This window comes from Microtus oregoni, unplaced genomic scaffold, assembly GCF_018167655.1.
Source record: "Microtus oregoni isolate MIOR12 unplaced genomic scaffold, Mior012 000010F_ref0000083, whole genome shotgun sequence".
NCBI classification, from domain to species: domain Eukaryota; kingdom Metazoa; phylum Chordata; class Mammalia; order Rodentia; family Cricetidae; genus Microtus; species Microtus oregoni.
In genome coordinates, this window is record NW_024543069.1 from 55,140,001 (window position 1) to 55,167,913 (window position 27,913).

The 27,913-nt window shown below is 47.5% G+C and overlaps 1 protein-coding gene across 4 annotated transcripts in view; it reads left to right on the plus strand.

Moving 5' to 3' along the window:
• Positions 1-27,913, plus strand: part of Nrp2 (neuropilin 2) — a 117,001-nt gene that overhangs the window by 44,378 nt on the left and 44,710 nt on the right. For all 4 annotated transcript variants that reach the window (XM_041658961.1, XM_041658962.1, XM_041658963.1 and 1 more), the window contains exons 6-12: positions 1-127; positions 2,441-2,596; positions 14,487-14,631; positions 16,833-17,182; positions 19,655-19,799; positions 23,636-23,752; positions 26,468-26,608. The exon at positions 1-127 is cut by the window's left edge and continues 43 nt beyond it. In XM_041658961.1, the coding sequence (XP_041514895.1) occupies positions 1-127; positions 2,441-2,596; positions 14,487-14,631; positions 16,833-17,182; positions 19,655-19,799; positions 23,636-23,752; positions 26,468-26,608 (1,181 nt within the window). The remainder of the gene's footprint in view (positions 128-2,440; positions 2,597-14,486; positions 14,632-16,832; positions 17,183-19,654; positions 19,800-23,635; positions 23,753-26,467; positions 26,609-27,913) is intronic.

The following is a 27,913-nucleotide window of genomic DNA, read 5'->3' on the forward strand; positions in this document are numbered from 1 at the left end:
TGCTAATGAACAAATCAGTGCCTCGTCCACTTTCTCCGACGGGAGGTGGACTCCTCAACAGAGCCGGCTCCATGGTGATGACAATGGCTGGACACCCAACTTGGATTCCAACAAGGAGTATCTCCAGGTGCTTACCCAGATACTGGTGTGTGTGTGTGTACGCGTGCGTGTGTGTGTGTGTGTGTGTGTGTGGTGTGTGAGTGTGAGTGTGTGTGCGTTTGTATGGTGTGTGTGTGGGTGTGTGTGGTATGTGTGTATGTGCGTGTGTGTGGTGTGTGTGCGTGCGTGTGTGTGTTGGGGGTGAGAGAGAATGTGATGATGTGATGTCTGTGTTGATGGGATGGTGATGTGACCCCCTCAGCTAGAGTCAAAAGGGGATGCTAAAAAAATAAACACAGAATGTACAAGAATTACATCCATCCATCTGTTCATCCACCTGTCCCAAAGGCCCTGTGCTATGCCAAGCATTGTGCTGTGTGCTGGGATAAGTTTAAGAGGACCACTGCACTTTCCCTTATGCGGATTAGTGGGTCCGAGGAGAGTTGTTTGGCCATGATACTGCTTACCCTATCAGTATCAAAGAAATGTTCCCGAAATAGTTCCAGATCTTCCTCACTCTTGGCACAGGAAGGCATCAGAGATGTGGGAAGAGCATTTTCCTAAAGGCAGGTTTGTTGGGCGCTAGCTGAATATGGCAACTTCTTCTGATCTTTGCTATCTGGAGGGAGCCTGCCAGGGAGGTTTTACACATAGCTATCAGAGAACACATGGGAAAATGTCACGATGGAGAACGAGAACTCGCTCCCCAGATGCTCTGCAGCGTCTTTTCAGACTATTGTTTGCTGTCTTCCTGAGAAAGTCTTGCAGCTCATGTTGAGTAATCTTCCTGCCCTGCACACGGGCTCAGCTCTGATCCCCTGGGAAGAAGTAAACAGGGGGAGAACAAACTGCCAGTTCTATACCAGAGCAACGTCTGCATTTATGACACACAGAGACAGCCTTGTGACCCAGGGACAAGCCTGTCCCAGCTCTGATGCGACTCGGTAACCTCTGCTCTGAGACAGATACTGCAGTGCAGACAGCAGGGAAGGGAGAAAGAGCACTTAGAAACTCCAGGGGGCCACGGGGCTCTAACAACACAACTCTTGGGTCATTTGTCACTGTCTCTCCCTCTGCCTCTCAAAAAATCCTTTCATCCTGCAAAGCTTCTAGCAAGTTCTTTGTTGTTACACTCTATATACTAGACCCCTGTTTTCACCCCTTTAATCGTCTGGTTTTTCATCATAGCAATCTACCTTTTCTAGTGTACAAAGAAGTTCCTACGCATGTCTCTTGAATGTTTCATGATGCCATGCACACACTGAGTAGCCAATAAGTGCTTACTAAATTGTCTTTCATCAGTTCACAAACACTAACGCACTCACACAGAGACTGCCATTAAGATACGCCAAAGACCACATTGACAACATCCAGTAATTTCCAAGTGGTTTTGGCATTGTCAGAGGGGAACTACCTCCTCACAGGGTAAAAGGTCAAGACTTGGTGCATAAGCCTAATTAGTTGGGCAGACTCTGTATGCCCTTTGACCCCTTGGTGACCTGAGTGATTGCAGATACAACGGAGTGTGGGAATAAAGGGAGAGAAGACTGCTATGGATTGTCACTTCTAGAGAGTTACAGTCGACCGCTTTGGAGTATGCTGTTGGACAATGGCCTTTTTATCCTGTCATTTGTATTATTCTTAATAAAACATTGATTGGCCAGTAGCTAGGTAGCAAGTATAGGAGGGACGACCAGGCAGGAAGTAGAGGCAGGGCAATGAGAGTTCAGGGAATGAGGGAAGTTTAAATCTGCAGTTGTGATGCAGCCACAGAAAACACAAGATGTGACTGACTCATGAAAAAAGGTACCAAGCCACATGGCTAACACAGACAAGAGTTATGGGCTAATATAAGTTAAAAGAATTAATCAATAAGAAGCCTGAGCTACTGGGCCAATTAGTTTATAATTACTGTAGACCTCTGTGTGTTTATTTGGGACTAAGTGACTGTGGGACCTGGAGGGATAGAAACATCTGTTAACAGGAGTAGAGTAGTTTTTTGCCATTCAAGGTTGCTATAGGACTCTTTTGCCTTCATGGTCTGAAACAGACTGTCGGTTAGTTAATGAAGGGGTCATAAGTCTAAGTGTCCGCTAGTTAGAAGAAACTGAATATTATCCATTCAGTTTTGCAAGTGGAAAAAAATCAAGTGCTATTTTTCAAGGAAAGACGCCTACCCTGGTAAGAGTCAATTGACTTTAATTGTCCCATGGAAGTACATAATGACGATTCTAAATACAGACCGGATTGTGAATTTAGTGCGACAACCATGTCCTTTGCAAAAAAAAAGCTAATGTGTTTGGGAGTACTGGGTCCCTTACCTTCTGACTTCTCTTTCCAGGTGGACCTGCGCTTCCTAACCATGCTCACGGCGATTGCAACACAGGGAGCAATTTCCAGAGAGACCCAGAGAGGCTATTATGTCAAATCGTACAAGCTGGAGGTCAGCACAAATGGGGAGGACTGGATGGTCTACCGGCATGGCAAAAACCACAAGGTAGGTGGCCTTCCCCCAGAGTGGGTCCGGGGAATTTCAGGCTGACCCCACGAGGAGCCTTGGCTTACTGAGGCTCAGAGAACTCATGGAGGCAAAGGATACACTGTTCCTGAGATTTTCCTTTTTTATGTTAAAGTGATTGGAAAACTCCATTTCTCCAGCAGCCTAGCCGCTGTTGCATTTTGCACAGTAGAGAGGGAGAGAGGAGGGGGACCAATAGAATGTTACCTAACTGCAAATGAAGGAGAAAACGCCTCCCCCTCTCAAGCTTCCCCACACTGCACAGGACTCACTCAGTGAGCATTTATGGCCTGAGTCTCTTCCACACGCTGGGCTAACAATCACAAAACTGCATGAACCTACAGTTCAGGAGTTACTGGGGTCTGAAAATGAAAGAACACAAAGCCCTAAGAGGGAGTCCCCGTGTCCCTGAGAAGAACCAGGACAATAAATAATGAGGAGAAATCCTATTTGTTGGGGTTTGGATCTGAACTGGCAATTGTGATTATTGGGGAAGCATTGAACCCTCCCTGCTGGTGCCTTCAGTGTCTGGGGCTCCCAGGCATGTGGTCCATGTGACCGAGATGAGGCTTTTGTTGTAGCGGGGATAAGTGTCTGGCACTCGGCACTCTGAAAACACGTGGCGTTCTGTGTCTGCAGCTGGCAAATGAGCTACATTTGGCATATGGAGGGCTCAGTGGAAACACTCTGTCTTCACCTAAGTGGGGACAGGAGCCTCTGTACTGGAAGTGAGCTCAGGTAATCCCTGCAGGCTGGTTGAGTCTCACATCAGGCAGGTGGGGGAGACATACTGGGAACTCCCAGAGCAGGCTGACCCTCCCACAAAAGGGAATCAGAGTGCTGAAAACACAGGTCTGTTTCTCAGCCTTTGCTGTAGTCCCGCCAGGTGCAGGTCTGCAAAGGTATAAAATATCAAAATAAGGCGTTTGCAACCAAAAGGGCATCTCTTTGGTCCATGCCACTGTCCCAAAGCACCACGCTCTCCAACTTACACATACAACTAGAATCCTTGGACCCAGAAAATTCAGCCCTATGATGTTGCGATCTCTCACATAGGAGGAAATGTGCGTTTTTAAAGGAGTAGGTTTTGTTGGCTTTTTTTTTTCAATCAAAAATCGCCATAGTAACATGGCACCGTTCATATGAAAGCATGGTTTCTAGACATTTCCGGCTATCTCTCTGACATACAGACTGCATGTGACCTCATACTTCATGTGACTAGTAAAGAAAGTGAAACATTTAGCTCTGGAAAGACACCCTCTCCTTACCTGTGAGCTAGGTCTGTAGCTTGCAGAGGCTCGGTACCAGTCAGAAGGGACTGAGTCAGCACTGGAGGCCACAGGAGCCCAAAGCTGAGTCCTCATCTCACCCCATTCCTTTCTTTCCACTTTCTCTCTCTCCACCCACACTTTCAATAAGAGAATGCTAAAACCTGGGAATTCAGCTAGCAGGTGAGGGCCAGCAGCCAGGTAGGAGTGGGTGCAGGGGAGAGGCACGAGGCTCCCTGACAGTCTCCATGGCCAGGTTCAATGACTAAGCAGTGCTGGCCAGAGGGACGCTGTAGCATAAGCTGATTTTAAAAGCACACAGATGGACCGGGATGCTATTTAAAACACCATTTGTAGGAAATCTGCTTTTGGAAATACCTTAGCACTGCACATTTTGATAGGATGCCATCCTCCTGGCTTTATCCCGGCTATTCAATTTTGCAGGGAAGATATTCCTGAGCCTGAATTGAGCCTTCTAGTTCTTCAGACTCATCCTTTTCAATGTTTCCAGGTCGAATACATTCTCACTATCTTCTACATCCTCCTCCCACCTTTGGCAAAATGTCTCTCCCCAGTAGGCGGTGGGTAACTTGAGGGTCTTGTTTCTGGTTTTGCGTTAGAGGATCAGTTTCGCCCACATAAAAGGAGCTGGGGCAGAGGAAAAGCCCTTTCTCTTTCCATCAGAAACACATTCTCCTGGTACTTAAAATGAGGAAGGAAACGGAAAGCCTACCAGTTAGGCTCACCCCATTGTGCCTGTGGTGGGAGGCCAGGAGGCCTTCCCCTCCTCTTCCCTGGCAAGGATGCTCTCAGCAGCCTCTGCGTTAGCTGCTCCCCCAGATAGCTGTGTTTACTGTGCAGTTCCCTGGGCTGCTGGGTTGAAATAGTGGAGTGAACCATGCCAAATAGATTTGTCAAGTCTGCCATAGTTTGATATGATGCCATGACAGGGAGGCAGGAGGAAGGCGGGGCCCGGAGAGCAGGGAGGCTGCAGGGAGGAGCTCATCCACCGCTGGTATTACCACTGAGTTTCTCTTTGTGGTTTCTGGATGCTGGGCACTGTGCCAAGCTCTCTGGTGTTCTGTGGTGGGTTTGAAAGTACAATTCAGAGAGCAGGACTTAACAGAAAAGCAGAACAGGGAAGGAGGCTGCAGCGAGCTGGGCTTGAGAATGCAGAGTGTGGGTTGGACACCACCTCCCTTCTCTGTGCGTAGGAAGTAGAGAGGGCACAAATTTGGAAGCTCAGTTTCAGTTCCCTGACCACTGTCAACAGCAATGCAGCATATCAAAGACCAGGGAACTGGAGAAAGCAGAGAAAAACAAGATTAATGAGCACTCCAGTTGGTGGCGGAAGGCTGTGCTGTGTCACTGTGATTTTCACCCTGCCGGGGCAAGGAAGGGTCTAAACCTGTGAGTACCTTTCTTCTTCCTGCCGGGAGGTGCAGAAGACTAAAGAACCCTTTTCCAGCCTCCCTAGTTGGCGAGCAGCCTCTTTTCCATTTCTTTATGTTCAACAGGTATTCATGAGGCTCCCCACAAAATGTCTGGTCCACGTTCCTGGCAAAATGCAGCCTGCTTACGCAGACCAAGTGCACAACACACCCCAGTCCTCATCCTGCTCCACATGCCAGAAGTATGGAACCCAAAACTTTTATATAGGCAGGCCCTCCTTATGCATATTTAGGGTGCACCCACAAAGCAGAGAGCCCATAACCAACCCGTGTGCTCCTTCAGATTATCCAAATTACTTCACATACGTCCCTTCAGAAACCACAGCAGAAACTACCACCTTTGGTTTTCCCAGCTGTGTGAGTAGCATCCCAGTTACAGGTAGAGCTGTCAATACAGTGGTAAGAAATTTCATGTGTCCATGTGCAAGTGTGTATAATTACAGGCGCAGTTTCGTGCATACACACCAAGAAAGGTGCACAGAGAACAACGGGAACAGCTCAAAGGCATCAATGTTTGGTCATCGTCCTTCCCTCCACTAGGACTCTGAACCCACAAATTTACCCGAAAGCTGAGCCTATGGAAGGGATGGAGTCATGACTGTCCTTTTAGTTGCCAGTGTAGGCAGCTCAAATTGGTATAGTTTTGGTTACCGTCCCCTTATGTATGCTCGGCAGCTTTTTTCTATTTGGAGGTGGGGAAGCAACATAAAAGAGATGTTCTAATCCCTGATGTCCAGGTTTGAAGATAGAAAAGATAAGGTAGAATAAGTCTTGGGCCTGCAGTTCTGGAGAGTTACCCAGTAATAAGTGGCAGAGACACGCCAAACTCACATTAAAGCAAGGACAAATGCTAGGAGGTTCTGCAAACCCTCAGGCACCGACTTAGTTACTCAGAAGTTCATGATGCTTCACAGGTGAAGTTGTAGCTCTGAACCTAAGCAGCTTGCCCCAGGGACAGGAGGATCTTGGAGTCCCCAGGAAAGGCAGTCCTGGTCACCAGGCTTCGGCATGGGAGCAGATGCTCTCGCAGTCTGTCCCAGGCCTTGTCCTTGCCTTCCATCCATTCCTGGCAGCCAGGAGGCCCAAGGGCATGCACAGCCTGGAGTCCCTGTTGACTAACAGAGTCTAAAACTGGTCCATGCAGTTCAGGATTCAAAGCTAAGCATTATGTAGGGAATTCAGGCTCCATACAGGATCCTGAAGATGGAGTGTAAAGAAGTTGCTATTTATTTGATTTGGCCACTTCCCTTCAAAACAAGTGCTCCTGCTTATAAACTCTTCTGTCCTGTATTATTTTCTTAATGAAAACAAATCATTTTGTAAATCAGAGACTTGGAAAGGGGAGTGTTCGAAGGTCACACCCCAAGCTCAGGGCATCTGCCGTGGATCTCTGGAGGTGGTGGGCGATGGGGCCTTGGCTATTCCCTTCCCAGCGCTGTCTTAGTGTTCACAGCCGCCCCATGCAATGGCAATCGCACTGGCATCACAGCTCCTGCCGGAGGAGCACCTGGCCATCTGCAGAGGGAAGGAGCACCACAGATGCAATCAACTGGTCAGAACACAGAGCTCCCTTGAGCAAGCTGTCAATTTAAAATGTAACACATTCCCATGGGATATATATCTGCCTCTTTTAAAACACAGACGGGGAGGGCCGCGAGAAGTCATCCAGGCCTTGCTGCCTCAAATAAATGTCTCCTCCTAGCTTCGCTCTTTATGGGGGGTGGGGTGCAATTATTTCCTCCAATTAATAATTTTGAGGATTTTTAAAAAAAGCCTCTTCATGAATACTTGTCTTTATTCCTTTTGTGGTTTGTCTTCTTAATGTTGTTCTTATAAAAAGACAAGAGTGTGACTCAAACCTCAAGCTAAGAACATCAGCCTCCAGAATCTGTGGGTATGAGTGTATGATCTAAACACGGTGAGTGATATGTGCTCTGAAGGGGCAGGTGCCCTCTCCGAGTTCAGGTTCCCGGTTCGTGCATCCCCCTCCATTACGACTGAGAGGAGTCCAGTGTGCTTGGTAATTCAGTTTGTCCTTCATCCATTTGTCAGGGGATGAGCTCAGACCTTTAGCCTCTCTACTTAGGAAGCTCAAGGGAAAATTTCATTATATATGCGCTTGAATGGTTCCCTGTCAGGCTGCTGCTAGCCAACTTCATCCAGGTCCCCTGGGTGCTGAACTGTCTCAGAGCTGAGGCCAGCCTCCCTGGCACTGCCAGCCTTGCTGCTGGCTTCCTTGTGCTCCTAGGCCAAGAATGTGCACAGAGATTCCAGGAAAGAAGTGCCTGGGATTTGGGATGGACTGCCGTTGGCCATTTCTAGTGAGCCTAGATAGGCAGGAAGGGGAAGGCTTTGTCTGGTGGATTCTCTGCCCTCCGTTCACTGCTCTGTGGCTGTAGAAACTGGTCCTGGAAGTGGCATGTGGGTAGTGGGTGCTGTTTGAGCTCAGTCCTTGGTGGCGTTTTGCTTGTTTGTTTATTTTGCTTTGTTTTTGTTTTGTTTTTGATTGTTTTGGGATCTCTCTCTCTCTCTCTCTCTCTCTCTCTCTCTCTCTCTGTGTGTGTGTGTGACTTTCTCCTGCCCACTTTAAAGAAAGAATGGCCACAGTGACTGGTGGTGTCAGAACGCCTCAGATGTTGAGGGACTTCACTGCTGATAAAGTGTCTGCCTTCGTCCCTCCCTGCATCTTTCATAATGGTGTATGATTCTTTTCCAGCCTGTTCCTCAAACCATTCCTCCAGCCTGGGTCCCCAAGTGTCCTCCTCTCCTCTCCTGTCTTCTTTTCTCTGATGCTTTCCTGTCTCAAATCCTGAAACCTTAATCCTGTTAGTAGGCTGTGTTCCAAGGCTCAGCGTCTCCGTGGGAGTAACATGATCTTGCATTAAATGCAGAGGCCCCACAAGGCACATACAGATGGGGATGTGCACAACCCACCCACCTCCATTCACCCCCAGAAGAAAGCAGTCTGATGACAAAAACAGCCTTACAGTAGGGGAGGAGGAGAGCAGAGGTCATCACAGTCACAAATGAACATTTGGTTATTAAAGAGCTCCTTTACCCTCCCACTCCCAACCCTCCCAACCCTCCTTTAGATGGAATAGATAGATAGATAGATAGATAGATAGATAGATAGATAGATAGATAGATGATAGATAGATAGATGATAGATAGATAGATAGATAGATAGATAGACAGAAAATGTCTGCACACACATGCACGCGCGCACACACACATGCACACACAAACACATCCCTTTTGACTGCATCTGGCTAAGTTCCCACATTCATTGGAATTAAGGCAGCTTGTTTTAAAATTTTGGTTATGGTCTTTAAGGAGGAGTCTTAAGAGAGAAATGTCAAGACTGTGATCTGCAAATAGAAAGGGAAACAACAAAGCCTTACCATTACTTCCCTCACTGCCACGGCCCCTCCTTCCACCTTGCCTGTTTGGTACAGCAAATTAATTAAATGGGATGCCATTCATTGATTAACCATTTAGCTTTATGTGCAGATGTGATGGGTGGTTTAGGAGAAAATGCGAGACAACAGGACAGGAGAGGAGGAAGGCTCCTGGTCCCACATCAGGATAAGTTGCTGCACTTCCTGAGGTGGCAGTGGCTTCCCCAGTTCTCCCACTCTTCTTTCCTGGCCTACTCTGCTCTTCTCTTAGATCTGCACCAAACATAGTGAAAAGGAGAACTTTGGATGCAATGAAACATTTATTAAAGGGGAGAAATCATTTTTAAGAAAGACGTCATCTGCATAAATTCTACCTCAGAGTCGAGCATAGAATCATCTTTGAAACTTGCTTCTGCTTTCTTTGCAGTCCCTGGAGCTGATAGAGTTCAGATGTTTACAGCCACCTAGATGTAAACAGCAGACTCGATCCATATGTAGAAAAGAGATAGGTAGATTCTGAATTTTTCTCTCCTTGGACACCACATTCATGTGACAAGCAGCTTGCCTATCAAAGGGCTTTCTTCACTTACACAGCCACTAGGCCTGAAAAGGTCTCTGCTCTCAGGAGCTCCACAACTTTTCCAGAATATTTTCCTTAGTCCTTGAAGCAGGCATAATGACCTATAGCATCTACATTATCCCAGACATATGGATGTAGTAACAGATGAATAGGACATAGGATGGGGTCTTAGAGTAGGCAACACATCTCACTTGAAGGGGCCTGGAAGAGTGTACCATTCCAAGCCAGGCCAAAGCTCCTATCTGTGCTTTAAAAAATACATAAATAAGGCCAGCAAAGGCAATGTGGCCAAGACTGGGAATGGGCAAGAAACAGGGGAAGGAGCTTAAAAAATCATCAGTGATCTCATCTTGCTAGATGGATGGATTTTTTTTTCTTCTGCATTATATTATATAGTCCATAAAACCCAAGCCTGGGGGTCACGGGCCTGGTGAATCTGTGCAGACTGTTTTTTCTGGGGGGTGTTAGATGACAAGGAACTGAGGCGCTGGACAGCAGTTGACTCACGTGGCAGAGGTGAGAATCAGAAATCCATTTTATGCTGCCCGGTTTCCGATTCTGTCTTACTGAAAATAAAGCAAAGGCCTCGAGAATCAATGGGAAAATGTTGGATTATGTTCAGAATTCAGCAAGGCACCAAATGGTTACCAAGTCACTTTGAGCCCTGAATTGGTTTCTGAACCTAATTTGCACAGATGCACTCAAAGAAAGCTCTTTGTTCATCGTAGCTTTTTAAAATATAATATACATATACATATTTAATCAATGACCCCCAGAAAGCTAAGGTCAGGTTGAACACACTCCTGGCCTTCTTTTGGGTAGTAAAGTAGCTGTATCATATTTTTCTTTTTAAAAGATTAAAATGTGTATCCTCTTCGACATCTGGCTTTTAAAGCAATTGTGAAAATTCTACCACTGTGTTTGGTATGTTCCCATCTTGGCATAAGACATATGAGCAACCTATTGATTTTCCTCACCATTTCGGACACCTCACTGCCAAGGTTCGGCTTGATGGTTTTTAACCACAGCAGGACCTAGAAGTGGATGTCTTTCCAAACTGGAACTCTCCTGATTACCCAAAGGCCCAGCCATGACTTGGAACTTAGTTCCCACTCCAACATCTGGCCTAGGAGCAGGTCAGGTCTCAGGCACTGGAGCAGGTCACAGGGCTGCTGGGGTGCAGTGTCTACCCACAAGCTTACAATGACTTTATCTTTCTAAAGGAGAAATTAAAGTATCTAAGGTTTATTGATCAGCCTATTGTGATTTAGTGAGTTGGCAGAGAATGGGGAATAAAACCAATTTCCTGGCATTATTTCCCAGGCATACTGCCTTGTGATGCCTGGACTGCAAGCCAAAAATCCATCTTAGGGAATTTGATCAGAAAGTAAATGACAGGTGGTTCTGAAACCACAGAGCATTGAGAAAGTCATAAAGATGTATAATATATGATAGCATTTACCAGCTATAAATAGGAGAGATGGGAGGTGCAGGGAGAAAAATAGAGACCTTGTAAATCTATTGGGTCAGGAGAAATAGAAACTGCTTAATATTTCATTAAAATGGATTTTCATAAATTGCACTTTGACATCTTTGGACAAAACACAGTAGGTAAGGACTAGGGTGTTGTTATTCATTGCTCTTGGTTATTAATAATTTGAACTGTTATTGAACCAACACGTCAACAAGGTATATCCTGCCTGTGAATGGAGCACTCACCGTGTGTCCTGGGCACTGTCTGAAGTGAATTAAATAGCCTCAGCCATTGCCCACAACAGCACTCAGATTATAAGGAACAATGGGTCATTCGTGTGCCCTTTTACAAAGTGGATATTCTTAGAGGAGCTCAAACCGGGAAGACTCTTGTGGAGAAAGCTTAGAGTCTGCGGGCCAGAGAGGGAAACAGCAAGTCGACTTCTGCAGAGCCCTCACTCAGAGTGAAGGACAATGTGGCCCGAGGGAGACAGAGACATTTGCCCACCTTGTGCCCCAAGGACAGCAGAGTATGCCTCCAGGGTCCTGACGAAGTGGTAGGGTCCGTTTTGTTCTCTCTGCTGCACTCAGAGAGGCGTGAAGAAAGTTCCAGAAAGGTGCTGGGTTGTTTTTTTTTTTCTGCAGAGAGTCTGGAAATGGGGCAGACACAGATACACAGTCAAAAGCCAAAACGTAAGCAGTAAGGACCTAAACTTGGAAACATGGAGAATAATTTGAACTTAAGTTCAAAAGAGGCATTGTTTGCTCCCTGAGACTGGAGAAGAGTGAGCAAAACTGAGCAGCAGAATAGAATGCCATGGGAGAGAGTTTGCTTGTTTCCCATCCTGCCTGAGGCTACGATAGGCCGAGCATGAGGGCCTCCACCCAAAGTTCGTGGTCATTCATGGAGAGACAACCTCTCTGACTGATGCGTCTGGACATGCTCACCCCAGTGCCCACATGCGGCACACTTTCTCCTGTGCTGCCCACTCCCAAGGAGATTCCAGCTATGCAATCACCTTCTTAAGAAGGGAGGGTCGGGAGTCAGGCATGGGGGTATGTGAGAGTAGTATGTACCTGTGATCCCAGCACTCATGCAGCTAAGGCAGGAGGATCTCAAATTCAAAGCCAGACTACACTACATCATGAGTTCTGGGCCATCTTGGGCTACAAAGTAAGACCCTGTACCAGAAAAGGCAGAGGGAGAAGGAGGAGAGGAGAAAAGGCTTCCTAGGATTGTCTGCCAAGGCTGAGAAATGAAGGGGGTCAGACAGGATAAAATTGGATATTAAAAACACATAGGGCATGCTGTGTTCCTAAATGGTACCAGCATGGTGTATGTGTAGTGGATTAACAGCTGTGTGTGAGTTCAAATCCTTTCAGTTCTCCAATTACGTATTTATGTGCCAACGGAAGCCACCTCCAGTAGGAACTGCTTGGTGTCTCCTGATGGAGACCACACACAGTCACCATCACAATCCACAGGGAAGATCCAGAGGTGGTCCCCAAGGCTCACAGCACCCGTCCGAAATCAGCAAAGTGTCTCATTTGCTGCTCCCTTGCCAAAACAAAACAAAAAACCCGAAAATGCCTCTGTTACATGCTGAACCCTAGAAGGACTGACTCATGGTTTGAACATGGGTTCCGTTCCTCCAGCCCTTTTCCCAGCTCTGTAGAGCCATTGCCAGACCCAGGAACCAAGAAATGGGAAAGGCGAGGTGAGATCCTCCCTGGACCCCAGGCTCCTCTCAAAGAAAATATCAAGGGGTCAGGCAGCTCTCCTCTCAGGCCTCTTCCAGGTGCTGACTCTGGCGCATCCCCCTCTAGATCCTTCCTCTCCTTTGCTAGCCTGCTCTTCTCGATCCCCCCATCCCCTGTCTGTAGGCAATGTACGAGCAGCAGCAGGGGTAAGCCTGGGCAAGAGGAGAGGTTCTTCTTCTGTCCTTGGGTCACAAAGCTGCAGAGAGGACCCCAGTTGCATTAGGACCCTGCGTGGGAGAACTACCTTAGGGGTAGAGAGACCAGCGAGCAGGATGGTTGAGTAGGATTCTCTCAGACAAGGTTTCACACTGTGGGTTAAGCTCAGCGGGCTGACAACGTTTGTTTCCTTTTTCCCACGTGGAACAAGCTTCTTCCCCACTTCGTTAGATTGCAGAAGGTGTGAAGCCTCTTGCCCTTTCTCTTGTCCTCTGTGGAGTGTTCTTAACTGCCTCTATCTTTTGGCCTCAGCAAATGGAAAATACGGAGGGTTCGGGCTTGCCAAATGGCAGGGCTCACAGTTTATCGAGAAGAAAAGGCTGCATTGTTGGCTGCCTGTAAGCTTGCCCCCCTCTCCACTGTTCCCAAAACCATTCTGTAGTGGGACTGTAAACTCCACATGGGATCACATCACTACTATGACTTTACTTCTCTTTAGCCCACGATAGGACTCCTAGCTGCCAGCTAGACTGTTGTAAATTCATCAGAAGAGATAAGAGTTCACAAAGGAAAACAGACTTGAATGTCATGGGTCCACACAGGGATGTGTGAGCCTCAGTTTTCCCATCAGTAAAGTAGAGGTTGTGAGTGTGGTATTCAGTCATCATGTTGACAGTGGCTGGCTTCATAGGTGTTCAAATACACTAGGTTTCCATTTCTCTTGTCCCTCTATCTGTCTGTGGCCTAAACACCTGGAGGGTACTGAGTGTTAAAATCTAGAGAGCATAGTTTCCCTGTGCAGGAAAGAATGTTGGACCAGGAAGACTGGCCATGAGGAAATCTACAAGGTCCTGTGGTTGTTATATGTATAACAGGCAAGAATTAGGAATGACAGTTGGCTGCTTGTTTCTTCCATCCGCCATTATCCAGGGAAAGGAAAGAAACCCCCATACTCTTGCTCGAGTTACTTATTTTTAAGGGGAAACACACAAATACATAAGGGTCCATATGGCCACTGTTGATGTGGGCCATCTGGTAAGCTGGGGCTTGTGCCTACCATGTTAGGTCAGAAGCCACTCCCCAAAGCCTTTCCTCCCATATAAGAGGCCCCGGTCAGCTGGGGACAGGGATGGATTTCATTACAGACTGCAGGCTAAACTAGGAGGAAGCTGGAGCATGACTCTTAAGAGGCTACCTCCAACAAAGAGGAGAGAGAATCCAGGAAAGTGTGGACTGACAGAAGGTCCAGGGTAGACGGCACCCCTCACCCCTCACCCACTCAGAATGGGGAAGTGTCGAAGGAGTTAACAAAAGCAGCAGTGAAGTGTTGTGCAGTTAAAAAAGGCCCTGCAAGTCCCCACCCCCATGTGCCCACATCGTGAGGACGAGGGAGTGTCAAGTTCAGGCTGGAGTGTGAGGTCTGCCGACCCTGACAGATGACAAGTCTACCTCCTTTGTAGTGAATGCTCTTTTTTCTCTTTCTTAGCTTCTGAAGTGTTTGCTTTTTGAAAGCTCCTTCCTCTGTTTGCTCTCAGCCCAGAAGCAAAATATTCCTTCCTTCCAAAACTTTTTGCAAAGTTTGTTTTTTTGTTTGTTTGTTTGTTTGTTTGTTTTCAAGTTAGAGCCGAAGGAGAAATTGACCTTTTTTTCCACCGTTATTCTAAAGAGCTCAACGTGACAAAGCCCCTGGTGCTTCCCAGGCTGGTGGCCCTCTCGGACTGCTCAAGCGTGGCCCTCAGAAACAGGAGTGTCACTGACGCTGCTCTGCATCTCACCTTGCAGGTGTTTCAAGCTAACAACGATGCAACTGAGGTGGTTCTAAACAAGCTCCACACGCCGCTGCTCACAAGGTTCGTCAGGATCCGCCCACAGACGTGGCACTTGGGCATCGCCCTTCGACTGGAGCTCTTTGGCTGCCGAGTCACGGGTGAGTTGAGGGGTTCCGGTGAGACAGAAGAAACAATCCTAGGCTTCTCCCACTCTGTGACCTTCCCAAAAGTAATGGCTGAAAGGTCAACTCCCATCAGACTTAACCCTTTCATTTATTTTTTTCAACCCTCCGTTCATCTAATGTGTTTTTATTATGCTAGAGCTAGTTCTGCTTAATAAAATGGACTGAAGGATAATTTGATACCCAACTCTCATCCAACTATAAGTATGCTATCTATTATTCTTAGTAGAACTCAGTGGCATAAGTCTTGTCATTTTCCTCACTTTACACAATAGGAAACCAGAGTTAAGGAACTAAATCCCAGTAAGTGATGAAGCCAGGGTTTGAACTTGCCTCTCAAATAGTGCCCTCTCCTGTCTCACGTGGAGACTAAGGTCTAGACATGGTACTGTAGACTCAATGGGAGCGTGACAGACCCAGTCCTGTGTGGCCTTATTGAAAAGTTGGATGGACAAATTAATAACCAGAAAGATGATAAATAAATATAAAATAAAAAAAACTCTGAAGACTATCTGAGGACAGGGCCTTGTGGTCCTCAAAGTGTTCTACAGTGTACTTGCCTGGCAGGTCAAGAAAGACTTCCTTGAGGATGGGTTACTGAAGTCAAAGGCAAACGAGACACTACTTCCTGAAGAAAGATTGGAGAGCAAATCCCTGCTTGTTTGTTGTCATTGTATCAAGAGAACTGAGAACAGTGTTTGAGGATAGTTCTGAAGGAAAAATGGTGCTCGAACGGTTTTAACCCCAGGACTGTGTGTTGGCGATCCCCGGAGTGGGAGGCGGAGCCTTTGTAGGCTGGTACCATGGTCTAGCACCATGGCAGTTGGGCTGGCAATAGTATGACTGTATACAGGTCATTTCCACTCTTTGAACTCCATCTAGGAAGGCAGATGCTCCTTTGACCTGCAAGGGTCTTCATTGTCCGTCTCCTACCTGCCTACTTGCCATCCCATCTCTTCCCCTGCACCATGGTGTAATCCTGCTTATGGTTTCTGGTTCACGTACCCCGTGGCTGCACTTTCTCTCCATCCCTCACGACTCTGCCCTGTAATTTACCAGAAGTTAGGAAGGACGGGCAGATCTTCATAATGCCTAAGGTGATGCTGATGAAGAAGTTAGAAAGGCGACAGTTTGACCAAGACCATCATCCATTCCTGAGGCAATGGAGTCAGGATCTGTATCCATTGTTCCTCAGTACAAATCCCTTGTCACGTTCAGACAAAGACCTGGCTTTCTCCTTGTGGAGACATTTTATCCCAAAAGGACTGTCTTCTGTCCCTTCTGTGGCTGCTGGCCTACCCAGCAGGCAACAAGGAGCAAGGATTTACTTAGCACTTGTGGTCCATTCATTCCCTGTTCCCTCAGTCACGCCACAAAGACCCTGCGCTGAGACTTGAGATACAGAAGTGAACAGAACGAGGTCTCAGGTGTCAAAGAACTTTCAAGCTAGTGGCCAAGATAGATAGCAAACCAATACAAGAAGGCATAATTACGAGCTAGCGTACGGGTGCTCTGAGGAGTGAAATGAAAGTTTGGCCAGAGCCGAATGTGGGCCTTATACCCCAGGTGAGCAGAGGTTAGTCTGGTAGTGAATACGGAAGAACGCATCAGGTGATGGAGAGAGTTTAGGGAGGATCCAAGGCAGTACAAAGCTCTGGTCACACACGTGGAGGACTTGGTTCTGAGCCCAGAAAGGTTCCCATCTTTTAGGCAAAATGATCTTTCAGGAAATAATTCGATTCTTGCCTCCTAAAGCACCACTGCACTCATTGAGGGTCGGTGGAAACTGGTGTCACAGATGGCCGTGGCGACATACGTTCTCAGAAGCCCTGGTCAGAGCAGTGAGTGCAAACGGCCAACAGTCACAGAGCCCTTAGACCTGCTCTGAGGTGACTAACAGAGCCCCCACCACAGCCCTCAAGAGGTAGGCACTGTTGAGGGATCCCATTTAGACTTGGGGAACTCGATGCATAGAGCAATTAAATCACCTGACCAAAGTCACCAACCACAGTGAACATAAAACCAGGCATTCTGGGTCCAAGTTCAGACTCTGAGTCACAATGCTATACAGCCTCAGAATGCAAACTAAAACAGTAAGCACGTGGCCTAAGATCTGATGATCTGTTTGATGAGTGGGCCTCAGCCATGACTTGTGGTCTTTCCCTTGTCTCTCCTAGATGCACCCTGCTCCGACATGCTGGGGATGCTCTCGGGCCTCATCGCTGATACCCAGATCTCTGCCTCCTCCACCCGAGAGTACCTCTGGACTTCCAGTGCTGCCCGCCTGGTTAGCAGCCGTTCTGGCTGGTTCCCGCGGAACCCTCAAGCCCAGCCAGGTGAAGAGTGGCTTCAGGTGGACTTGGGGACACCCAAGACAGTGAAAGGTGTCATCATCCAGGGAGCCCGTGGAGGGGACAGCATCTCTGCCATGGAAGCCAGGGCATTTGTTCGAAAGTTCAAAGTCTCGTACAGCCTAAATGGCAAGGATTGGGAATACATCCAGGATCCCAGGACTCAGCAGCCAAAGGTAGGCCATTCTCAGAGAACTCTAATGCCCCGCTGAAGGGAGGTTAAGTAGGGTGCAGGGAGTTAGGGAGCTGATTTCCCATCTAGCAGACACCATCAAACCCCCTCATCCCAATAAAACAAGTATCAACCAAGAGACTATGTTGTGCCAGACCTGGTTTTTAAATTGAACCCCTTCTTAGTAGCCACAATCTTTCTACAAAGTTTATTATTTGGTCATTCACACTTTGGAGATGACAGAACCGAGGCTTATGTTATATCCAGGTCCACACTCTTTACCAGTGCCTGAAACCAAAAGCTCGGACTTCGCAACCCAGACACTTAACCAGTGCTCAACACTGCCTGCTTATGAAATCTGGTGCTCTTCTCAACCTCTTCTGGATAGAGTTTCTTTGAAATGGGACAGACGTCCCAAGGGGATGTGGTTCTTGGAGGCCAAGCTATAGAAACTGCGAGTTACTTCCAAAAATAACTGTTTTTCCTTTGAATTTCCTTAGTCTTGATTGCTCAGATCTTTTGGGCCGCTCACCCTGAGTATAAAAGAAAGAAAGAGAATGATGCTAGGACAGAAGTACCAGGCCAGTGCAGCCTACCCCTGCCATGAGAGAAGGGAAGGCTGGCCTTCACCTTAGCACACTAGGAGTCCCTGAAGGAAGAGCACTTCCTGTCTCTTCCCTTTTCCAATTCATCTCCTGGTAGGCCAGGCTACCTGGTCCTCATTTCTGTAGAAGTACAATATCTTTAACAAGGGAAGGGGTCGTCCCTGTGATAAGCAAGGCTTTACTTTCTGAATGCAGAGGCTAGGGCTAGGTTGGAGGTTTTACAGTACTGATGTGTACTTCCAGTCGACAATTCCAGGGACTTGGAAAGACTTGGGTTTGGAAACCAGAACCTTCAACCAATAGAGCAGAAACTGGACCACAAGTTCCCTGGTGACAGCAAATTGTGGCTCTTTTTGGGAAAGAAGTGATTTGGGCCAGTTTCAGAGCATGTCCTGCCTAAGGCAAACGGTGCATCCTGAGTACCTGCACGTGGCTGATCCCCCAGGCATTCCTGGACATAGCCACCTCAACACACGTACTCTTCCTATGTGAAGGACTCTGAGGTGGTTCTAGGTGGAGTTCCCACATAGTTCCAACTTCTATCAGCAATTTTATGCATTGGCAATCTAGGAGGGGTTTCTTTTAGTAAAATTACTTCTGATAAATTGAGGTCTAGAAGACAATCTTGGGCCATCGATTTGTAACCAAGAGGATGGTGTTATTACCCTACAGCGGCTGTGGTCATTTATCTTTCAGACTCTCAGTGAGTTGGGAACTATTGGTCACTGGGATCCTTTTGTCCCTATGCTTCTGGGGATTAAACAACCCGTAGGGCCTCATTCACGCAGGCAAGCACGCCACCAGTTGAGCTACATGTCGGAGTTTCCTCTGAGTTCTACATCCAGAACAGCCCCAAGACTGCAGAGATGATCCAGCCTCACAGAATATTCCACTCAGGACTTGACCATAATCCTAAATTTTCTTTGGGTCCCCATAAGATTATCATGGCCCCCAAATCATCAGAAAGTAGCCTAGAAAACTACGCCCACAATCCCAAAAAAGTGGATTATGGGGTGTTGCCTTTGTTCAGTTTTTTGGTTACACGTTGTTATGGACAAGGGTTAGAAGAAAAAGCTTAACAAAGGAGACTAGACTCAAGGTCTTGTTTTGAAAAGAAAAAAAGGGAAAATGCCATGGAATAGTTCTTTTGTACACTATAAAGATTTGTCACTCATACTGGTTTAATAAAACACTGATTGGCCAATAGCCAGACAGGAAGGATAGGCAGGGCAACCAGACTAGGAGAATTCTGGGAAGAGGAAAGGCAGAGACATAGTCACCAGCCAGAAACAGAGGAAGCAAGATGAGAATGCCTTACTGAGGAAAGGTACCAAGCCACATGGATAAACATAGATAAAAATTATGGGTTAATTTCAGTTGTAAGAGCTAGTTACTAATAAGCCTGAGCTAATAGGCCAAATAGTGTTGTCATTAATATAGTTTCTGTGTGATTATTTGGGTCTGGGCCAGTGGGGAAACAAAAGCTCAGTCTCCATCTACAGCTATATTCTCATCTCATTCATCAAAGCATTAGAAAAAGAAAATACTTCTTTTAAAAATAAGGCAAGGAATCTGGACTGTTAAACACAGCCATCCCTGCCTTCTGTTCTTCCTGGCCAAGGTCAGCTTAAATCACATTTGGAGCTTAGACCTCCCCTGACTATGGCCACTCTAATGCTCCCCAATTTCCATATTTTAATGTCCCTCCTGGACTTTCCAAATGAACAAAGACCTTGATTTAAAATGAAGTCACATGGTAATGCTTCATGAATCAACCAGAAAGCTGACTTCTGGGTTAGCTGTGGTGGTGGGGAGAGGTGAGTGGAGAGAAAATCCACAGGAGGAAGGCTGAGCAACCTGTTTCCCTACAGCTGTTTGAAGGGAACATGCACTATGACACTCCCGACATCCGAAGGTTCGATCCAGTTCCGGCACAGTATGTGCGGGTGTACCCAGAGAGATGGTCACCAGCAGGCATTGGGATGAGGCTGGAAGTCCTAGGCTGTGACTGGACAGGTAAGGGGGGTTTCGTCTTCATATCTTGCTCACTTGGTCTTATGGTCTTGGCATCCTGGCAGGGGACAGGGCAGTCAGTCTTCACTGCATACCTACTGTCTGGTCCCTGCTGAATTCTTGGACCACCTCTGAACTTAAAGAAGTCCCTCAAGGGAAGCGTTTTGTCCTTTGTCAAGGATCACTTCAGTTCCTCAACATGAATCTCTAGAAAGACAAGTCTTAACTATCCACCGCCTACCCAAATTCAATTAGACCCCCAACTCTTCAGGCCAGGGACAGTGGCTGTTGATTTAGGAAAGAAAAACCCTCTCATGACAATAAAGTAATCAGTTTACGTCTGAATCTGGCCTCCAGATGTCAGAGACTCAGACTGCATTTTCTTTTCAAAGCTACATCTGTAGAAGGCTTGTTTGCTCAGGAGGGATACTGGTGCAGGGTGTATCTTCCCAGTATGTAACCCTGCTAGGTAACACAGGCTGGGGCAAATGCCCCCATGAATTCTCCCTGTGAGGGTAAGGCCACAGAGCTCACCCTTACCCCTGCTGGTTGCTGAAGGATGGAATACCCTACCTACCCTTCTGAGTCAGACCCTACCTTGCCTCTGGCCACTGGCCCTTCTCCTTCCGCAGAGCTGGCACAGCCTGGCAAAATGAGCTTTTGGGGAGCCACCTGGAGCTCAGGCCCCACCCAGTACCAGCAGGAACCCCGAGCAGCCATGGCTCTCCTGCTTCTCCTCACCAGGGCCCCACGTATTCCCATTTTCCTGTCTGCTGTACCTGTCACTGGCTCAGGCGACAGGAAGGCATGAAGGATTAATAAGGGCATGTCAGGGGAGTGCTTTTGGCTCCCGGAGAGAAAAGTGCTGCCTGTGTGCCAGCTGCAAACACACAGGGGAATCCTGTGCAGAGGCGCAGGCCAGGAGTGGGGCCCCAGTTCACCTCTAGGCTTGGAATCTCTACTAGAAGGAAGACTCACTGTCCCCCAGCACCACACACACACACACACCTATAAGGGTAAGGCTAGGCCCCCCAATGCCTGAATGCTTATCATCTTTGCCTCGTAGATACTAAAAACCTACCTCAGACACAAACCAGTTTCCTTTACCCAGAATTAAAGCTATAGAGGACCCAGAAACGTCTGGGCTCATAGACTCCAAACATGTTTGACCATATGCCTCAAGTTAAGCTGAATTTCCAGTGAAACACCACCTTCATTGACAAGCACACACATACATGTGCACACGTGGGAAGTTCTTGGATGCCAGAAACAGATTACTAAGCTCAAGTCCTTCCCTGGCAGTAGGGGCAGAACCTAGGACAAATTATTTCCTCTCTTGCCTGGAAAGTGGGGGTGGCACCAGTCCGTCTCGAAGCGCCACAGCTGTCGTGAGTGGCAGGAGCATTTAGACTGCTGCCCAACACTGGAAAACGTAACGGAAGGAGTTTCTCTCACACACCAGGCAGTACTCAACCTTACCAGGCGAGACACCCTGATAGATTGCAGCTCTGACTCCTAAAAGGCGTAGTAACCCATTAAACCCATTCCCTGACCTAACGCCCTTTCAGACTGGGAAACAGTCCCGGGAAGGTCACCCAGCCAGTTGGGAACTAAGTCCTATTTCTCTCTGGCCCCTTCTCTTCTGCCCCATGCCCCTCCCAGACTTATGACCAGCTGGACATTTGCTAATGTCCTCCTCCCCTGATTGTCCCTCCAGCCACAACCTGCCCCAGATTGCCCTGGTGACAACCATGGGTTTCCCATTTCAAAGTCCAGCCCTGCTCTTGGAAGATCAGAGTCGAGGCGTGTTAGCTTCTGCCCAGGCTCTGAGTCTTTGAAGTCTCTGACATCTGGTTTTAATTTCGGAGGAACGCTGCTGTTTGGTGGGCAGTTACCTCGGAGCACCCAGCACAAACAGTGGGCACAGAAGCTGTCCCCTGTTTCTTCACTTTCCCTCACACACCCTGCCCTCCAGTCACCTCACCGGACCCTCACTGCCCCTGGGTTTCACGTTATCTCGCCCCACCAGCTGACCAGTTTCTCCTGAAATAGTTCTTAATACATATTCTTCTTGTTTTTGACATTTCCATCTCTGCCTGCAACTCGCCCTTGTTTCACTTCTTGTTTTTCCTTTATCCCTCTCCCCCCAAAGGAAAACAGAAAAACTGAAGGGCTTGGCTGAGCGGGTTTGGTAAATAGCTTGGCAGGGCTGCTCCACCTGTTAGCCAGTGCGTTTGGGTTTCAAATGATCACTTCTCGCCCTGCCACTCATAGTTTGCTTTACAATTGAGTCTGAGATTCAGAGACACGGTGACAAATTTGAACTCACAAATTAGGACGCTTCGAGGTTATTTGCTATTTACTTTGAGCAAAAGGCAGACTCGGTAGTGGGGAGCACGAAAGGTTACGTGCATAGTATTTAACAGCAGAAAGGTGGGAAGTCAACTGTGAAAAGTCTTTTCAGCATTTTTACCTATTCCCTCAGCTCCCGACTTTATTAAATAGTATCCTGAAGGGTACCCCACAAAGACACCTAATCACAAGCACTAGCACTAAGGAGCTTGTACAAAGGCAGGAGGAACAATGCCCTCACTTCTTCAGGGCATCTACTTGGAGGAACTCTCGGGTATACTCACCACCACTGCACAACACACAGGTTTCCAGACCCTCCCGCCCCACCCATGACCTGACTCACTATCTCATTCATTCCCGAAATAGTTGATGAATGAGCGACTGGGTGAGCAAATAAACGAGTGATCGGATGGGTGTGTGAGTCACCTCTGGCCCAGGTGAAAACCGGCGGCCTACACCGTGCTTTGACCTAGTCAGGTTTTTTGTGTGCTCCTATTATAACATTTGTTATAAGTTGCCAGCATTTGGGAGCCTGGAGTTTTTACTAAGGGTTGGTAGGCTTCTCTGGTGGTGGGGGATTTTAGAAGAACTAGCCAGACTTGGTTATCTCTTCTTTGGGCCTCTGTCTTTTGAATCAAGTCGTGGTGCCTCGGTGTCCCTTTGCCTGCGGCCACTCTCTGGACCACACCCGACTCTTCCCACCCCAGTCGGCTCCCCTGCAGAACAGTAACTGTATCCAGTGGGTGTTTTAACTTGCCATACCTTGACTAGAAGGTGTAGCCCAAATTACTTCACCTAGCCCAAGTCTCTTTAAATCTATTTTCCCATCTGTTCATGGCCACAAAACACCAAAGGAGTCTGGATTTGGGCTTCCTAAGCTGCTATTTTGCTTACAACTTTGGTGACAAGTGCTTCTGGTTATTTTATTGTAGGTGGGCCCCACAGGCCAAATTGTTTTATGGAGTTAGTTTTGAGTCCAAATAAATCCTGTCTAGCATAGTGAAAATGTGTTTTGTAAGAAAGCAGAGCCAAGCAGCGAGGCCCACCAGCAGTCATGAAACAGCAGAGTGCTTGGCGCCCATTTCCCACGTAATCTCAATAAGCATAGAGATTTTTCAATTGTTTTTGTTGCGCAGCATTTTGATCATGTCCCTATGCCACTTTGGGGTCAGTATCATCCGCCCCCATGGCTGCCACTATGGTGCTGCCCTTAGAGCCTCCAGGGTGGGGTCAGGAGCATGGCTTTGTGCCCATGCCTGTTGCAGCTTCTCCAGGAGTTCTGGACTGTTGTCAACTGAAGTGACCGTCATGGCTCCACTGAGGGTTCCCAAGGGTGAGCTCAGGTTGTGTGCACATCTGTGTGTCTTCCCTTTCCTGCTCACAAGTTCACACCTAGAAAGAAGATTTTAGTTTTTGGCTTCTTCCCCTGCCGGGTCACAGAACATCCTGCTGGAGCATTTTTCTTTTCTCCCTTCCCCTGCACGCAGACTCAAAGCCCACGGTGGAGACACTGGGCCCCACCATAAAGACTGAGGAGACTACCACCCCATATCCCATGGACGAGGACGTCACGGAGTGTGGGGAGAACTGCAGCTTTGAGGACGGTAAGCATGGCCATGCTCCTCACAGTTCACCTGGGGTGGTCTGGGTATGGACCAGGCAGATGGCCTGGGATCGGGCAAGAGCTTGACTTACAAGAGGGTTCACGGAGGTGCAAACACTCACAGGCCTGAGGCCGTGGCTGCTAGGAACACTCAGATGTTGTACCAACTAGTATAGCCCTATAGATTTAAACCCACTGCTAAGGGAAAGGCTCGCATCCTCACTGCCTTGATTAGTTAAAGTAAAAGCAGCCCCAGCCCAAGAATTAAGAGCAGGAAGAGCTTCTCCTGTTAGCTTGTGTCTCAGCCATATGAAGACCTGGTGCCCTTTGTAGGCGAGGGTCATTTTCCGTGATAGCTAAGTTAGTCCACCCATTAACCAGAACCAAGGCACTTCCCTGTATTTACAAAACTGTAGCAGGATGATTCTGCCAGACTGTGTGTCACATCTCACAGGCCTGGGACAAAGACAGGATGTGAGGGACCCTCAGCCAGTTCTCAAAAACCCAAGATGCTAGTGTTTGGATCATCTCGTCGCATGGGAAATCTTTATTCCCCTTTTTGCCTTTGTCTTAGAAACATATCCAAGGTAGGTAGATAAAGCCAGTAGTTGGAAGATCTAAAAAGCAAGGGCTGTTTTTATTCCTAGTGTTCAGGTCACCATGTATTAGGACACTCTGAATAAGTCACAACTTATTACAGCACCTGGCATTTGGGGTTGGACTTTTTAAGTTTGACAAACTCAGTTTACTGATTAAATTGCTGATTATTATTAAATGTTCATTAAACATAATGAGGAACGATTAGCAAAGAAGCTTGAGGAGGGACTTAAAGATGTCCTTAGCTGATGGAGCCAGGGAACCTGCTCACAGCCGGAGGGCAGCATGGGAAACTACCCGCATGGTATGCAGGGCTCCAGAAATTATTCAGTAGGAAGAGTGGGGTGAAAGCCAAAAATTAATGCTGAAACTGTGGGGCTGAAAACTGAGAATCGAATGCATGTGTTTTAGGGAGTGTGCTCTGGTATATTGTGTGGGTAGGGGACACTGTTGGTCAGGGTTAGCTGAATACAAAACCTTGACATTTTAATGAACTTGTTTTAGTTTCATAAGGAAAAGTGGAGAATCTCCCAAGACATGTCCAAGACAGAGAGCTGAAAAAGAAACACACGGGATTAACGCATGGTATTAGATTCAGAGTTAGCGTGGCAGGAGCACGGGAATGGGGAGTCTAGCTGAACGGCAATCCAAAGGAAAATTTAAGGGTTCTGCTGCAAAATTTCAAAAGTTTATTTTTAATATAATTTTACCGTTTACAGTGGTTTGTTTGATTTGAGGTTTCTTTGATGGTCCCTCCTTTCTTTTAGTAAAAGATCATTTTGTGGAATTTAGTTCCTGAGATATAGTATGCATATAAACATTACAGAGGAATTATGGTATATTGAATTACCCTGTATTTTTGAATGGAAAAATAGACATGTGGAGAAGTTTGGAGAGAAGTGGTGAGGGCTAGAGCTTGGCTTTCCCAAGCCACAGGTTGATGTTTCTGTGATGGGTTCCATGTGTTTCCTTTCCACTCCAGCTGACTTTGGCTAAGGGTGGGCCAACATTAAATGTTCCCTCGTGGGCAGGCGGGACACGGTAGGGTCTGCGGGCAATCTGCGTCCTGCTGCTGAGATCAGCAGTACCCTTGCCTTTAAAGCCAAGCATCCTCCACCCCATGGTGGGCAAATTTGTCTCTACCCAGCTGCTGTTGCCTTTAGACCATTCTTAACCTTCCCTGTGGAAATTCTTCTCTGGGAACTTAGGAAGGGAAGTGAGAAGGCCAAAGACCCCCGTCCCCTGGGCTACTAGCATTGCTAACTCTTTTCCTCTGTCCTGGCAAGTATCCAGGTTTGGGTTCCCATTTTCTCTTTCGCCACCTTTGGACCACCCCTTTATTAATTCCAAGGTTAGCATTGACTCATACTGGGTTTTGAGATCTGGGTGGATCCCCAGAGAAAACCCACTTGGTTCCGCCTTTGGACTCAACTAGGTAACTCTCTAGAGCAGTCAGGGTGAGCTATTGTGGTCACTTTGTCGAGCTACAGAGAACATTTTCTTCCCTCTCAGCTCTCAGGGGCTCCACACGGGTGCTGCGCAGTAACTGGCATTGACAGGCCTGAGCCTCCAGCCTAGCAGATAAAAACATGCCCCATCCTACTCAGCTCAGGAGATTTCCCTCCTGACAACGCCAAACTATGCCATCCCTCCGGAATAAGGGCTGTGCCTTTGTCTCAGCCAGAAGCTCCCCGGCATTGAGGTCTCCCCATCACTTCTGAGAGCCCGGCTGGCAGGACGTGAGATGATCCTCTCAGGAGCCAGCAGTCCACTGAAGACATTCTTCCCTGGCATCGTAGGGAGTAGCAATTTTCCCACTTGTCAGCTGTATGAGGTAGACAGAGGAGGCTGATTAGACCCTGAAGCCATTTGGGGATCTCTTTATAATTGCTTACTATGGGAACCACTGGCCGACTTGGTTTTCTTGCTGGGAAGGATGAGACCAAAGCCTGACCCGAAAGTCAGCAATCGCCAAGACGAGTGAAATAAATGAGCAAAGGGAACCCCTTCCTTCTGTGCTTCATGTTCAGGCCTTGCCAGCTATTGAAGGGCATCGCCTTGGCTGCATGCTGGGCCCCTTTGCTTGCTGGCCTTTTGGTTACTTTTATTCTCCCTTTAGACAAAGATTTACAACTCCCTTCTGGATTCAACTGCAACTTTGACTTCCCCGAGGAGCCCTGCGGTTGGATGTACGATCATGCCAAGTGGCTCAGAAGCACCTGGATCGGCAGTGCCAGCCCCAATGACCGAACATTTCCAGGTAAGGCAGCTGAGACATCCTATGAAAGATGGAAGGCCAGGCTTCCGTCATCATCCTGACTCCCTTGCAAGCTTCCTAGCTTCCCACCATGGAGCAGTTTTCCCACAGACATCCATCCGCTCACGCCTGGCTGGTCGGTGGCTCCTAGCCTACTCAGGATTTCAGGCCAGCCTGAAGTTGCTAGAGAGAAAGAGAAACCAGGATAAGTGAGAGAAAGCACCCTTGGGAGGTTTTTAGGAGATGGTAGGCGTCCTCTAGTGTCCTCTTGTTCCCTCAGCCAGCTCTGGCTACTTCTGTCTCATTAACAGGTGCCTTCTGGAAATGTTTTAACAATAGGCTTTCCAGGGATTGAAACAAAACCCCAAACTTGTATGATAAGGTTCACACACATTCAGTGGTAAAAATACTCTCCCCACAGTTCAGTGGGTCAGAAACACAGGGGGTGGGGCTGGGACATGCAATGACGGGGCTCAGGGAGTGTATTTTCACTCTATAGATGCAAGGGACCTAAGTTACCTCTGGAGACGAATATACTGAAATGATCAGGAGATGTTGAGTTGAGGGTATTTATTATTCTCCTTTTTTAATATAATTTAATATAGCTTATGTAATTTTTAATAATGATTATATTTAATTGGCTAGTAAGGTTTCAGAAAATTTAACAAGTGGCGTTCACAAGCCAGCATGCGTTGGTCCAAAACACTCTGATTAGCTTTCAATTTTCATACACCTCCTGCCTGGCTCTCAGATACCCACAAACAAGCCTTTGGGAGAAAAGAGGGTTAATACTGGAAACTTAGCAGGCTAAATGTTGATGAGGTGCACTGGGAAAAGACTAGAAAATGGGAAGGGGAGGGGCTCCCCTCTTCCTGGCTTCTTCAGGGCTGCCCCCACCCAAGCGCTGACGGTGCCCCCCACCCCCGTCCCTAGGAGTTCAAGGAGGGAGGAAGGCTTAGAAGAACACTTGGGGGCCAGTCTTCCACCATAGCCCACACTTGCTTTCCCAGAGGGTTACAGCATCTGCTCTGAAGAAAAACATTTTCCTATTTCAAGTGTTTATCTCTTCAGCCTTTGAGTGCCCGCTCAGAGAGATTGTATCTGAGGCTCAGCACAGCCTCAGGCACAGGAGAGGGAGCACTTACCCCAGTCCCGGCTCCAATCCCCTCCCAGTATCGTGCTAGGCAATAATGTTTAATTAATATAATGAGCCTCCTGTACGTCGGGAAGAAAAATACTTATTTTTATAACCCAGCCAGGATTTTTCGTTTCATTTCCTCTCCTTTGAGACTGGGTCCAATTAATTGG